Raw genomic sequence first — 16,729 nt, 5'->3', positions numbered from 1 at the left:
ATATTCAACGCCCCCTGGTGACCATATACAAAAACCAATGACTTTGAAACTCACCACAATCATAGAAAATTGTCAGCAGCTACGATTTTGTAATTGATTGTGATAACAAAATATGCCTCGTTACCAATTTAATATGGAAATACTAAGTTATTCTACTATTCAACGCCCCCTGGTGACCATATTCAAAACCCAATGATCTCGAAACTCACCACAATCATAGAACATGTCACGAACTACAACTTTGCAATTGATCATGGTAACAAAATATGCCTAGGTACCAATATAATAAGGAAATACTAAGTTATTCTACTATTCAACGCCCCCTGGTGACCATAAAGAAAAACTAATGTCCTTAAAACTCACAACAATCATAGATGATGTCATGAGCTACAACTTTCCAATTGATTGTGGTTAAAAAATATGCATATGTACGAATATAATAAAGAAATGCGAAGATATTGTATTATTCAAAGCCCCCTGGTGGCCATATACGAAATCCAATTACCTTGAAACTCACCACAATCATAGAACACATTATGAGCTACAACTTTCTAATTGATTGTGGTAGCAAAATACGCTTAAGTATCAATATAATGTGGAAAAACTTTTTCCCACTTACGAATGAGTACTGGTGACACCAAGATGGCCGTCAATTGCGTCATAATTGGCTGATGAAAAATACCTGTCTCAGGTAAAAACATACCTTTCCAAAGAATACCCATCACAAATTGCAATGAGAAATGGCAAACCAGTAGGAAGCTACAGGACTCGGGATTCGGGCCAAAATTAACATTTTTGGGCACTGAAAAAGGTCATAGGACGGCCATCTTGAGTCTGCTCGACCTAATTTTTGTTATGCTGATGGGCCCTGGGGGGATTCACATATATCCGAAAGATCAAGCTAATTGATCAAAGTGTCTTCAAAATTTCCCTCAAAAAGTTCAAAAATGTGTAAAAAGTGCTGATTTTGGCGAACAACAATGGCTGCCAATCGGCCATCTTGATTCTGACACGGCTAGTTTTTGGGCTGAAGATAGGTCTAGGGTAGATACATGTGTAACCGAAAATATCAAGACGTTACCTTGAAGCGTCTTCAAAACTTCCCAAAATAACTGGATTCCGTCTACGGACGGACGACGGACGAAAAGTGAACGCAATAGCCCGCTGGGACTAAAGTCCCAAGTGGGCTAAAAAAAAAACAACCACTGCTCGTCATTTTTTTATTATTTACACCGTGAATAAATATTTATTTTATTTCTTTACCAGACAAATCTACACATGTACACGAAAAATGGACAAAACACAGACGTAAAAGAGACTCACAAAATAAAACATAGCCTTGTTGTACAAAAACCTTTCATAATTGTGGTTATGTTAAAAAACAATTTTTAATCAGCTTTATATTTTCATTTTTACGATTTTCGCGTCGCATTAATTAGGAAAACTACCACAAACCATTCACAAAAGGCAATGCGGAGTATGTTATCTTTATACAGGGTCCCTACAGATCAGTTATTCCTGGATATAATTTCATATTTGAAAAGGAAGTGTGTCGACTATCAATAACTGTAGACTCCTCCTAAATCAATATTGTTTATCTTAGTAAACCGGTGGTTTTGTGAGCAATTATTATCTTATTACTGGGTTTCTAATTCGGTAACCACCAGTTTGGATAAAGAATTGATACCGATTTAGGCATACTCTACTATACGTTACAAACATTTCTAATTGCCTATTTCTCAAAATTGAAGGAGTTTTAATGGAATTTCAGGCGTTTTGCTCTAATCAAAGGAGTTTCAAAGCACCTTTAAAAGCATTTTCGTTTAGAAGGAGTTTTTAAGGAATCAAGTTGAAGGGACCGTTGCGTAAGAATTGCGTTCTTCTTCGTAAGTCGAACCTGTCATAAGAGTTGCGTTACAATCTTGATTTTCATCGAAAATGCATGCATACAAAATATCATTAGAGGGAAACTGCTAGCCAAACAAGAATTATTCTAAATCTATATGTATATATTAATATATCATCACACCGTGAAAATGTAGTATACAAGATTGAAAAATTCTATGACTATCCCTACGTAAAAACTTCAAATATACCAGCGGAAAAAATGTTCATCTAGCAAAACCTACGATGAGTGTGTATATGATAATACGACATGCTATGTTTTCGAAGATAATATTCAACTTGCAATATGTTTATATTTTCAATGATTCAAAACGACGCGCACACGACACACGCAAAATACATAATATTCAAATTGTTACACAAGTGCATTATCATCATCATTCCATTCGATGTCGCGCGAGACTTGAAACCACGCCGCGCGTAAACATCCGACAAAATCAAAGGAGAGGTCTCGTTCGCATTTGATCCGCGTCGAATCATTCGAAGTTCCAAGCCACGCGACAAAATCGATGGTATTCAAACAGTCATACATACAAATGCGAATTATATCATACAGACCATGACAACAATATCTATAATACAACAGTGTTTTTCTGAATTACCGACATCTTTTCACCGCACATCATTTCTTACGAAGTTCATCTACCGTGAATTCACACAACTTGCATCTATTTTGTATATGCTTGAATTAAATATACACGGTTTCGGTAAGAAACGTCCAGGCCCAGTTATCCATACTCGCAGTTGAAAACTTAAAAAGAGTTACCTCATGTAAACAGCAGGACCGCCCCGCTGATGATTAAGTCTAGCAATAGCGCACTAAAATTGTTCTTACCAAAAACCTGACCTACGCGACCATTGCACAAGACATAGACTTTCGAAGTCGCCTCAGCTGTTCTTACTAGTAACGAAGATCTCCCCCGTTGAAAATTTCTACATGATTAGCGAATTATACAAATGCTTATTCATTCCGGCGACGGAAACTATAATTAAAACGTTAATTAAAATCTGTGTATTAGTTATTCGTAAGTTGTACATGTGCGACAACGTAAGCATGCATAGAGTTCGATGATTAACAAGCCGTGTATATAGGTTTCTTTTTTTCAGTTTTGCGAATCTGTACGAATATTTAAACAATTCTAACCGATAAATACACACAGCCTATCGATCGAACTTGCTCTTACGTAGTCTTCGACGAGAATAAAAAACTCATAAATCATTGAAGATCGATAGGAAATTTAAAATCAATAAGAGATTTCGCGATATTTTCAAAGCGCGTACCCTATAGAAAATATTCGCCGACAGAAAATACGGTCCTGAGAGATATGTTTCAGAGTAAAATAATTCAGAACGTTTCGTTCCTAGATTAAAAAGCCTTTCTCAATCATAGATAGATAGGTAGGTAGGTAGGTTTATGAAGCGAATTCTAATTTTCGATGCGATTGTTATAGCTACGTACAAAGAATGCGAATGACGTAAAAATACATCAAAATCTAGGCGTTTTACAAAACAACTATAAATTGAATAGAAGATTGAAATTATTTTTCTACCACCTAAAAAATCGCGCTTACCACGCCTAGATAAATGATTATGATACCTGGGGTATTTGTTATGTAACTCAGGGTTCATAGTAGAAAGGACGAGGCAAAATTAAGCACTTTAAGATAGCAAAATTAATGCACTTTGTAAGGCAAAAGTGACTTTTCTTATCATCTTAGACCGTAGCCCTTGGTGAAAAACAATTTGTGATACCAGGAGTAAGCACTTTGTAAGCACTTTTTGAAATTTTTGTGAAAGCTAAGCACTTTCTAAGGGCTTTATTATTTCTTTGTTTTTCTCCAAAAATAAGCGCTTATAAGCACTTCAGAGACCCCCCGTGAACCCTGTGTAATCCATCCACCTTGCGTTTTGATTGAGAAGCGGAATATTATACACGCCGGTCGTCGGGTCTGTTAATAACGACACCAGGAGTACGCGAGATCTTTGAACGATGATTGAAATGATGATATCTCAGTTTCTAAACCAAGCCTTTGAAAAAAACAAACACTTGAAGAGCACAGTACGCTCCTCACAATATGTCGCGCTGAACTCCGCTGTCATCCTGAACGAGCTTACGTGTTTTACTTTCCATAAATATAGCGAAGAAACGTTTTCGAGTTCATAAAATGCGAGTTATATTTATCTGTAACGCGCGATCTTGCGTGTAAACCAATCCGCGACGCGCGCGAAGCGAACAGCTTTTCGATCTTAAAGCGAATAACCGCGTCACAACACCATTTTCAACTCCTATTATCCCTCTTCCTTTTAAACGCAGGAATAAAGCTGAAACCGTACGCATCCGTCCTCCTCCGACAAAAAAATCCAAACTATATTTCCGCATTGTCTGCTTTAAACTCGCTTAACGTATTGCGCAATATGAGGAGAGACGTTCATTCAATTAAAAACACAACGCTACTACTCCTAAGATCTGCACGCGACGAGGAACTGAAATAAATATCCATCAATAGTTTTTGTTATCAATTTCGGCCGAGGATTTCTAATCCGTTTTCGGACGTTTTTCTTGTTGCTTTTTTTTTCTTTAATGTTTTTTAAACAGTCACAGTTTGTAAACAGGCGACCCGCGAAGCGCGAAGATCCGTACGACATTAAGATTAAGACGGCATAAACGTCAAATAATAACCCCGTTATCCGCATATCAACGGACCATCGCGAACCATCTTCGCGCAAAAGGCAAAAAAGTTTCTCGGGTGAATGTTTTCTTTTGAAAATGTACAAATCTCTTGTCGCGAGACGTCGACATTTTCGTTGCTTATTCTGTTTTTTTTTTCTCTGCTTTTTAAAGGTTGTATCAATAATCAGTAGTAGTTCACACTATCTATAACAAGTCCGGCGTTGATAAAACGAACACGAGTAAAAGTTACAATTGTTATCGCGCAATAGTTAGATATCTCTCACTGTCACAGAGTCAGTAAAAATGTAAAGTTGTTGATATTTTGTGGATTTTCATATCTTCGCGAAGTTTCACTCCTCTTCTTCCTCGTCATCAGAGTCTTCATCTTCCTCTTCAGCCTGTTCTAACCACATAAGCCACTGATTAACCTATAGAAGAAACAAATTGAAACCGTTACTTTTAAATACTGGAATCAATCTCCAGCCAGGAGCCATTCTTCCAATTTCCAATAGACAAGGCTTCGCCGGTGGTTTGGACACATTTATCATCAGCATCGGTAAAGTTTATCTTTTAAAGTGGTTTTGTGAGCTAATTCTTATCCTCATCACTCCTTAAGTCAGTTAAACCGTTAGTCTGCTGTACAACTACAAACTAGACGAACATTTCTAATGGCCTACGTTTGAAAATTGAAGGGGTTCTACAGTTTCTGACATTTTGCTCAAATCAAAGAAGTGTCAAGCACCTCTGTAATCTGTCTAGAAGGAGTTTTTAATGAATCAGGGAGTCGTAGGGACCCTGAAAACATTCAATCGTCATTTTTTAAGTCAAGTCCTTATATCAAGGAAACGTAGGGATGCACAAAACATTCTAAAACACACTTTCAAATCATTCAATCGTCATAAAGACTTCGCATGGATTTTTTCGAACGAATGTTGCTGCTGCCTACCTGGAATAACGCCTTTCCTTTCCCGGGGTAAACGTTGTTCACCTCTTCTTTCCACTTGAGGAACGCGTCTTCCTCGAGTACTTCCATATCGTACAGGTTCATGAACATACGCAGCAACAGGCCTTTAGGGAAACTATGATTGTAGGCGAGCACCTGAAGAGCGTAGAGCACCTCGATCTGCAGTCGAAGCTTATCGTGTACGAACTTCTGTACGACGACCTATTTGAAACAAATACTATATTTACTAAGACATCAACATTTTCAACTATGTGCCCACTCACAGGCAGCCATTTTGTGCCCATCTACAAATCCCCCGACTCTTCCCTGATTTTGTGATTACACCAAAAATTCCCTGAGTGAATCAGAGAAATTATTTTGTTTAAAATGTAACAATTCATTCGTTTCTTATTGAATCCCGTAATGATGAAGAAACATGCGGTCAATAACGTCATCCAAATTCCTCAGAGTTTTCAAGGCTTTTGGGTAAAATACGTCAAATTCCTTCCAGCGAGCTAGATGTCGACAATCCCGATTAAACTTACTTTGAATTTCGAAAGTAATTCTTTTTCTTGTTCTTGTATCAATTTCTCAGGAAGTACAGTTACATCGACTCCATCAGCCAACGTCGTCTCTTTAGTTATATACTTCAGTATTCTGAAAAACATTGAAACGTAATGACAATTTCACTCAAAAATATTTCTACTTCATCATAAAAGTCACAATTTGAGAGCTGATATATAGATCGGGGTAGAGATAGTTTGGGAATTGAAAGGAATTCATTAGAAATTTACTACAACACCAGTTTCATCTGATTCTTGGCTTAATAACAGTCATGAAAAGTGATTAAGACTGGTCTTATTTTGTTAGATTCACTTTTAGAACTAAGATAGTTTTAGGCTAGTTTTAAATATAAGCCATGACTACACAACTGGCCTAAAAATTATCGACTGAAAAAGAACTGAGAGGTCTAAGACTGGTTTTGAAAGCTAAGCCATACTTAATATATAACCTGGTCCATATTGGGTTATATTAAATTAGGCAGCCAAAAAAATCTAACCCCAATCAGTCGCTTGCCAGTTCGGGCTGAACCGGAACCGAAATTTCCAATAACCTACTTCGATTTAAACCAAAAATTCTGTAAATATGACCGACGATCGCACAACTATATCTGTACGTCAATGTCCGACATCAAAATCAAGCCCCCCTGTTTTTCGCTCCCAGCAGGTGCGGTGGGTTTGTAAGGGACACCACATCAAAACAAATCAAACGAAATCTACTATTCAAATAAATAACTGGGTCGAACCCTATTTTAAGATCAAACAGAATCCTACAAATGATTCCAGTAATCTCAACAGTTCTTGGTTGAAATTCTAAGTGATTCGAATGACAAAATCATTGGTTAAGAACTGATATTATTTAGTTTGCGTAACTTACGTAGTAGTGAGTACGTTAATGAACTCGGCTGATGTGTGCAGTTTAGCGTCGACGTTTTCTTTAATCCATTTGTAAAGATTCGTAGCGTTCGGATCTTTAACGATCTGTTTCCACAGGTCGTTCTTCACGCGTAACATCGGAAACATGAAACTGAGTTTACGATCCTCCAATATTTCCATCATGCGTTCATTGTTACGGTCGACCTCTGCAATAAAACGTAATCATTCTTTAACGATTCGACGAAAATATCTTCTAGCGTTAATCACTAAGTTGGAGGACTCGGATTAAAGATTAACTTGACATTTTTTCACATAACTTTTCCAAAATTTTTCGAAAAAGCAACATGTTTTCTTTACTGATTCTTCAAGCCTTTTTCATTTTTTCATAGATTCTTTTAAGCAGACATCCATTTTTTACAAATTCAGGTGCACATTTTTGAAATTTTCAAAGGAAATTGGTAATACGATTCTATAAGTCATTTTCATGTTTCATATAATGTTGGCATGTATGATCATCATAAGGTGAATTGAGTCAATCAGGCACAAGAAGGCGCAAGAATGAACCTGACCCCTGAATGATTTCATCGGCATATAATGTTTCACTCGACAAAATTGATTGCAATGAAACGAAATGCAAACCAAGTAATCATGTCTAGTTAAATTCATTAATGCAAGCCAAAGACTCGGGCACGGTTGAAAGATAGTGAAAGACGTTCAAGCTCTAGTGAGTTTCTAGTTAGGAAATAATGGTCTTCGCAATTGAAAACAGCAACTAAACTAACCAAAAACCATTAATGTTATGAAGGACAAGCAAGTTTTCCTCAAACTTTGGCCCCCAAGTCTACGGCGTAGAAATTCAAAAACCGAATGAAAATCTTTCACTTACCGGGAAGCATACTCTGCAAGTTGATCTTACTTTCAATGAACACATTATACAACCAATCTTTATCCTTCAGTTTGTGTATCTGCTGCAGACACAACATGAACAGCGGATAGTAGGCACCGTTCGACATCGGCTCGGCGAGATCGGCCAACTGTACGATGTCATCGGTGACGGCCAACGCCGCGAACTTAGCCACGAACGAACGCACGAGCGGCACGTCGATTTCCAGATCGGACATCTGATCCATCAAAGACGAGAACGCCTGGAACATAATGCAAATATTTCATGTTAATCAGATTTGAAACGAGGTGGTCACTTTTTATTTGACTCGCTTTTTCCCTGACTATTCCCTGACCTGTAGGCTATATTGTTTTCCCTGACTCGATCTGCTAAAGATCCGATCACTTAACACTATCAAATTCAAAGATATTGATGGAAATTGTTTGATTTTAAGATCTCGCAATCTAAATAAATTTCCCTGACTTCCCCCGATTGTTAGCCTTTTTTTCAAAATTCCTCGACTTTTTCAAAGTAAAGACAATCCCTGGTTTCCAGGTAAGTGAAATCAATCTTTTTTGAGACAGCAAGATATATATCCACTTACATAACGTACTTCATCCAACAACCGGTTTATCTTACCTCCATAAAATGCTCACAAGTGATCACGTTATCAGTTTTCATACCAGTAATCAGTTTGCTAACTGCCGATCGGTTCTCTTCAGTTTTATCCACTGATTTGATCATCAATAAAGCGACCATATCCGGATAAAATCTACAACAAACATTGAAAAGCGCATTTTGTAAAGCTGTGCATATAAATGACTAAAATAAAACATGAGAAATTAACTAATTGCAGTGTCCTAAACTTCCACAATTTCTTCTCTCAGTATTTTTGGACTTCATAAATACCGAGCCCAGTCTGAAGCTATTAGATTGGCTAAGTACTTAATACATACTAGTCTTAAACGTAAGCCTAGACTGTGTAGCTGGCTGCTGAAGATCAAGCAGAGCCAGTCTATCAAAAGTATGGCCGCTTTCTGCCCAATTACAAATTCTTTCGCATTACCCCGAGTTTCCCAGGTCAATGGCCACCCTACTCTGATCTCCCAGCAATTTTTAACTTCAGAAATACCGGGCCCAGTCTTAAGATGTCGGCATGGCTATAGGACTTGAAGACCCGTCTTAAATCAAAGCCTCGACTGCTTATGAACTATCTTATTTCTCAATTTCTAAATAACGCTTACTTCTTTGGAGCTTTCATATTTCTCATCGTAACGCAGGCGTCTTCGATACATTCCGTCTGCAAATATTCCGACAACAACTCGTCCATTTTAGCCAAACATTCCGCTTTCGTCAACGTCGGTTTCTTTTTGTCTTTGTTTTTCTCTGGTTGCGCCGGCTGATGTTTGATCGTGATTTGTGGCTAGAAAATATAAACGCGACTAACGTTTCACGCACAATATTCTCGAAAGCGACGAGTACCACATGAATCCTGATCATAATCGGGACTCAAGAGATCTTACACACAGATCAAGGAATCTATAATTCTCTGATATTTCCAGGATTTTTTTTCCGCTTGACCAAAATTTTCCCGATTAGGTTACGATATGCTCAGCAGGGTGCTTCTTCTCGAAAGGTTCCTTGAGCCACTTGTTACGCGCAAGAGCACCGCAAATTCCCTTAACTTTGGATATAGTTGAGACTAGTTCTATTCTTGATAAATATCATTGAGACAAACCCGCAATATCAAAATTAAAACAACTGTTATTGGTTGTTCTTTTCTTACATTCCCGGCGGGATCCTTCAACCCATCTGCGGAATTAACTCGATGTAAATATCTAATCCTCATTGATATCCCTAGTCTTTCCCTGATTTCAGAAAAAGTCGCAACTCCCTCATTTTCCAAGCATGCAAGTTAGAATACTGTCCAATGAAGACACTTTCCTACTAAAATGAAGAATTAATCAGAATTACATCTCTGAACAAAATTACCTTCTGCATCAGTGGCGTAGGCACGGGCATGTCGCTGTTAGCTTGAGATGGTAACGGCGCGCTTTGTAAATTATGCATCGGCGTCTTCGCCGACATCGGTAACATGCTCGGCGTGCCCGGTTTGAACATCGTGAAATTCTTCGCCGGTCGCAGGCTGATCTCTTCGTTGCTGTCGGTTTTCTGTTTCATGAATCGCGGCGGTAAACTGCGATTCTTCTGCTGTTGATTCTGTTGCTGTCCTCCCGCGCCGCCTCCTCCCCCGATCATGCCGCCTCCTCCGCCGTTTTGTCGCGAGTCGCTCTGTTGTTGCGATTGCGGACGACGGCTCTGATCGTTTCCGCCGTAGCCGTTCATTTCCGGTGAACGCTTGTTGTAGTTATTGTAAAATCCTATACGAATGTTGAACAACGAGATTAGAACGATATAAACATCATCAATCAGGGTCCCTACTGATCAGTCATTCCTGTATAGAAGCTTTCAAGGAGTTTAACTGGAGAAAATTTCAAAGGAATTATCTGCATCACTTTCATATTCCAATTATAGCCGACTCCTATATCCGTGGTATTGTAAGCAAATCTTTATCCATACACTACCTGACCTCGCTTTCTAATTTTGTAACCGCCTAATCGGATAAAAAAAATCCCGGTCCCAATTTCTAGGCAAAGTCTATTGTACAACTACAAACTACTAGACTAAAAATTCTCTAATTGCCAATGATATTCTCAAAATTGTACGAATTTCAGGCATTTCGCTCAAATGAAAAGCATTTTCCATTTTCTAAAAGGAGTATTTATTCTAAGAAATCAAGGAGTCGTAGGGATCCTATCGATGTACGGGTAAAAAATACGGTCAAAATCCTACCTTGGTTGTTCTGTTGGTTTCTCTGTCTGCCCATGTTTGATGAATACTGCGGCATGAAGCCATCCATGTGTATTACACCGGGTCCCGTTCCCATTCCAACTGTGCCTATAACACAAATCATCATTTTACATTTAACAACAGATATATTACAATCATATACGTAACACAGATCAAGATCTAAAAGACTTGTCAGTAATCTTCTAATCTTCAATGCCTTCATAATGTCTTTTTTCCTCATTAACTTAGGTTCCTTCCACACAACTAAACTTTTCCTGTAGTTCATTGACTCACTGGTCAGCATGGTTCCCACATATCCATGAATTAAAAATTCCCAAGTTTTTCCCAAGTATTTCATGGGTGATTTTTCAATTTTCCCAAATGTACATGAACAGATACCATCCTACTACAGTCAACATTTTACGGTGACTGGTGTGTACATTTGATTTTAAGGGAAATCGCTGAAGAAAGTTTCCTTAGGCAAATGCAATACGAGAAATGTAAATGAATTTCCCAAGTATTTCCCTGATTTGAGGAAAATTTTTCAAATTCCAAACATTTCCAAACTGGGAATTATCATTTTAAATTCCCAAGTTTTTCCCTATTTCCCTGTTCTGTGGGAACTATGTCAGTCCTACGAAGTTATGTGCCGTCAGTTTAGAACACTCATATTTCACATATAAACTTCTAACCCTTCGCACGCGCAAAACGTGATCATCACAAAGTCGGTAAAATACGAGACACTTACTCATCATCGAGGGTGTAACTCCTAACATATCGGAGATCATCGCCGATCTCGGCTGACTCAAATGCATCGATCCGCTACCGAACAAGTTCATGTTGTTATTCCTGATGGCGCCGGACGAACCCGCCGGGATGTAAACGCCGAAGTCTTTCACGGCGTCCTGGCGTATTTGGTGAATGGTCTTCGGTCCGTTGTCTGTCATCACTTTACGCGGCACCCAGCCGTTCTCGCGGAGATCGATCACGTCTTGCAACATGAAGTTTATACGCGACGGCAAATCTTTATTCTGCACGTATTGTTGTATACGCTTAAAGTACTGATTCATCCAAGACTGAAAAATAACAGCAGACAACAAACTGAATAATGAGAACAAACAGGGTCTCTAGATCTGTTATTCCTGAATACAATAAGTTTTCAAGGAGAAAATTTCAAATTTCTCCTAAGACTCCTGCTAAATTGGTTTTGCAGTGGTTTTGTAAAAAAATCTTTATCCTCGAAACTACCAAAACTCGGGTTCTAATCCCTGACTTTAGTAAAGAAAAGAAAATTCACCGACTTTTTCAGGTAGTGGCCATCCTGATAAGTTAACCTAATGGATTAAACGGCTCGATTTTTTAAGATCCATCAGTTACGGTTTTACGAAGCACCTTACCGAAATGATCCGGTCTAGGTCAATATTAATATTAAGATAACCAATAATTCAGGGACTTCGATTCATGCTGAAGATATTCCAGATATCTACCTTCGCCTTGTTGGTATCAAGGCGTCGCCCGACGGTTCGCATTATCTGACAGAGGCATTCCAAATCCTCGGCCATGTCACTGAGGGGGATGTTCTTTTTCTTCTCCAAAAGCTGTTTAATGCATTTATGTAAAATGCCTTCATGGAGCATTTCAAGTTTGCCAAGCTCGCCTGAACAACGACAGAAAAAACATATATAAAACTGTTCCTTAGTAATAATTGAATATCTAAGATTGTAATTAGTATAGTTAAGACTATTTCCAGTCTTATATCATAATGAATATATCACCCACAACATCAATTAAAACAACTTGTTTTTTCCTGTGTTTTAGGTGGAATCATTCCACTTATTTTCGAAAAAAAAAACTATGGAGATAGGTGGAAGGATTCCACCCGAGAAATGTGAGAAAAAACAATAAAAGTTGTTTAAATTGATAATGTGGTTTTCGCTCAATGGTTTTTGAAAGGTTATTGTTGAATAATAATAATTACCGATGAACTTGATGTTTCCAAGCATTTTACGCTTGGCAATGCTGTAAGTCTCCATTTGCTCAACGGTAAGAGGTCCATCTTGCTTGTCATACACTAAAATACGACAACACAATTAATATTCACACGGTTTACAGAACTGAATCGCGATCGCTTTCGGTATTGATATTTTTTACCTTCAGTGGCACGGGAGCGATTTTCAAACTCATCTTGACATTTGTTTAAAAGCAAACGCCGAAACGACTGTAAAAAAAAATAATGGAAATTCATGTCAATTAAGTCTTTAAGGACAAAATTACAAATGTCTGCATCACTTTCATATCCTAATTACAAAAGACTCTTCCTTAATCGGTTCTGATACTGTCTCGGTAAACCATAAATTTGGCGGTTAAGCAAAATTTCAAAAATTGAAGGAGTTTCAGGCACCTTTAAAAGGATTTCCATAGAATCAAGGATTGGTTGGGAAACTGTTCAACCATTAAACAGAAAATTCACAATTCATTACCGTTATTTTAGAATCGTCGGGTTCGAAGTTCGGAGCGTCGTCACATAGTCGTTGACACAGAGCTGCGTACAGGGAACTATATTTCGGTTCGTCGAGCGCCTTCTCAAAAATCAATAAAATAATCCCACGAAGGACGATCTCCGATTCGATGCCTACATTGAGCAGTTCAAGACTTAGCTTGTCAAACTTTTCCGGAGTGATCTTATTGAGGATGCTACGAGAAGAGAATTAAACGAAAATTAGATCGAAAAAGCATTGATTTATAATAAACATTATAAGAACCCGGTGTACGGCCGGGTTACAGAAACTGACCAAGGGGAAAGGCTCAAAAATTGATACCCAACCTAGAAAACTTGAACCCAGAGGGTCGCCCATTGACTATATTCAAATCATGATCAAGCTTACAATAACAAGAGCGATAGAAATGAACTATTACACATTTTGTTGCAATTTACCAAATGATCCGACCGAAACAAGGTATCATTTTCTAAGCCTAAATGCAAAAACAAGAGGGTCTATCTAATGATATTTAGTGCAGGCTCTACTGATTTGTGGAATATTTTAATTGAAATCTTATGAATATTTTAATCTACGTATTTTTAAAGGGCAAAAAGATCTAGAAGACCAAATTGCCCAAAAGGGCGGCGACTTAAACTGAATTTTGACATCCTGTATTTAAGGTTCCATCAAGTGCTTAAACTACTAGCTCGAGGAAACATTTTCGGACTTAAAATTATTTTTTTCGTTATCATTGTGGAATTTTTTACAGATTATCACCAAAACACGGATATAACGTTTTTATCAAAGGATAACAAAATGACGATGTTTAATCAAGAACGAAGACCAACTGACGCGTACTTACCCGCGAACTCTCCTAAATACAGAATCATGGCGTTCGTGATCATTATTAAAATACGAATCTTTTTTCACACTGCACGGTGGAATCCATCTTCGATTGTTTGAATCCGGCGGATTTGAGCTGGGAGCGCTGTAAAATCGGGGTGGTCTTTCTTCCCTGGAATATACCATATCGATAACTACCGGTTAACCAGGTGGCGACTACAACGTTCAGTCTCTATCTCTATCTCGAGTCGGTATCACACACAGACTGTAGCGGTTTGTTTGAAATGTCAGAAGTCGTGTTTAAACAGTGTTTGGTTGTCTGCACTAGCGACTCATAGTAATTATGCCAAACACTAATTAGCAGCAGAGCAGTTTAACTATCAACGCCTAGGCGAGATAGATGACAAACTACTCAACAAACTAATTTCTGACTCAGTAAGCCTGACCAATTAACCTAAGACACACCGGGAATCGGGTTACCTATGTAACAAGTAGCAGATGATTTCATTACAATGGATATAATAATTCCGACAGCCATAGGAAAATTGAACTGCTAGACATGAAACCTTAGATATTTGTCTATTTGGACGATATAGCCTAGAACTTCTAGGCCTACAGTGGCTGGTTTGACTTCACTCTTTTGACTTCACATCTAATTGAGTTATAGCGTATATTATATATATACTTACTACATCGCGTTCGATATTCTATGATTTAAAACTAAGAACTGTAAAACTGGGTACTTTGACTCAAAAACCCCGTGAAATTTGTCTATGAATTATGCCATTTCGCGATATTTGTCCAAATCCAATCAATTAACACAGTGAAATTACGTATGTAAAACATTGACGAAAACTGTTTGATATCTAACTACCACAACAAACTTCCCCGATTCTTAGTTTCTTCTAACAAAACCCCCTACTATTCCCTGATTTATTCAAACAAAAGAAAATCCCTCGACCTTCTGCCCTTATTTCCAGGTTTAGTAGCCACCCTGCTTGTCCATAGGCCTATATAGTTCCAAAACTCAACATTATCATCAACAACATGTTTGAAATCTTATCGACAATATCACAGTCGACGTTGATTAAGGCTGATGTAGAGATATATTTATAATACGCACCTTCCTCCCACACGTCGAGAAGTACCACCCTGTCCTCTCGTCCTGTCCAGTATTACGATCTACGTGGCAACCAGGCAAAGAAAAATGGAAAAAAGAAGAAACACCTGAAAATAATAAGATTTTTGATCATTTATAGCAGATGAAAACTATAAGTTGTCATGAACCAAGTATCCAACGCATCCACTTACTAAGGCCAATCAAATTGCTTAAAATCAATCTTTCAGTTAATTTAACCCCCCCCCCCCCAACCTCAAGATGCTTAAACCAACAGTTGGATGATTAAATAGCAGTTCTTCATATGCTGTAATTCTAAAGGGGCTACTTGCATAGTTAGGCCTGTGGCAGCTGAAGTAGCACTTTCCAATCCCTCTCAAAATACACAGATACTTTAACTGAATTTTGGTTTAATGTTTAATTTCTAGGCAGTTAATATTCTGGTGGCTGATTTTCAGGACATGGATGTTAAAATGGAAGGGGTTGCTGCCCGTCTAAAACCTGCTGGGGAGAACAATGAATACACATTTTTCGACATTCTGTACAAAGGGGACGGAGGATTTTCGTTAGGCCCTAAGAGGAAATAGTAAAAGACTCGTGTAGCTAGGTTGAACAGGTTGGTTGTATCTTTCACTGTTTTTACCTTGAGGAAAATATTCAACCACTTCTTTTTTTAATTCAACAATGCTCTCAATGCTGTTTGAGAGATACCATCCACAACCTGAAAACGCACAGAGAAAATATCCGGTCACATTTTCCAGGAATATCTAATGGGTCAGCCCAAATGATAAATAAATGGTCATTTTCAGCCCAGGCCTGTAGCTTATTTGATTTTGGGCAGTTCGTTTGCCTCAAAATGCGGACCTTTCTTTTAAATGTGCTCACAAAAAAGGTAATACCATTGTGTTGTGATTTTAATCTACATTTCTAAGTTTCTACTCTTGGATTCCAATGCCAGTCCTAAGTGCCTGTTCCCTTACTGGGTGGGAGTACATTGGACAAGCCTTAAATTTCTTTTCAGAATATCTGAAAATTCATTGGGATTTCTTCAATTTTGAAATGCAGACCATTTTCAGATTTTACGTTCATTGTAAGCTCCTTTTGATAGCCCTACAAAATAGAGGGCTGCTTCTTGAAAGATCAATAAATTACACAATCAATATGGACTGTCAGTGTCAGTACACTGCGTGACAAGAGAAGAACCAAATTTTCCCTGAATGAATTCACTTTCTCTTTAATCCGGCCCTTTAATCTTTTCACGATTCACTGTACAAACTCCCTGGAAGTGGAATTATTGTGAGCCTTTAAGAAGCATTTATTAAATTTACCAACATAGCTACTGTAAAAATAAAATGAAAATGGTATTTCTACAAACGTAGTAGTTATAAATTCCCCGAAAGCTGTTTAGCTAGAAATAATGAGTAGTGTTTATTGTTACGGAGTCATCGCCGCCTTGCCTGCCCTATGTCGTCATGAGATGAAACAAAACAACCAGATTTCGGCAGTCCATTTCGCCCGTTAAAATACCCTCAATTGTGCCAGTGTCACGTTTCAATCATTTGTATTCAACGGCCGAGTTGTTTAACTATCATTTTCCGATG

At 38.1% G+C, this 16,729-nt stretch overlaps 1 protein-coding gene across 1 annotated transcript; it reads right to left on the bottom strand.

The window, feature by feature from the left end:
* Window positions 1–1,236: 1,236 nt before the first annotated feature.
* On the bottom strand, window positions 1,237–14,197 carry LOC141913038 (eukaryotic translation initiation factor 4 gamma 2-like). Its single transcript, XM_074804477.1, has 15 exons — window positions 14,031–14,197; window positions 13,169–13,382; window positions 12,840–12,906; window positions 12,667–12,759; window positions 12,176–12,345; window positions 11,437–11,764; window positions 10,692–10,796; window positions 9,831–10,219; window positions 9,083–9,261; window positions 8,478–8,610; window positions 7,842–8,100; window positions 6,957–7,161; window positions 6,065–6,176; window positions 5,523–5,741; window positions 1,237–5,004 (listed from the first exon to the last, which is right to left on the bottom strand). The coding sequence occupies exons 1-15, from the start codon at window positions 14,195–14,197 to the stop codon at window positions 4,927–4,929; spliced, it is 2,718 nt and encodes a 905-aa protein (XP_074660578.1). The 3' UTR covers window positions 1,237–4,926.
* Window positions 14,198–16,729: the final 2,532 nt, after the last annotated feature.

This window comes from Tubulanus polymorphus, chromosome 11, assembly GCF_964204645.1.
Source record: "Tubulanus polymorphus chromosome 11, tnTubPoly1.2, whole genome shotgun sequence".
In the NCBI taxonomy this organism is placed as follows: Eukaryota; Metazoa; Nemertea; class Palaeonemertea; order Tubulaniformes; family Tubulanidae; genus Tubulanus; species Tubulanus polymorphus.
This window is presented reverse-complemented; position numbering and strand designations above follow the sequence as displayed.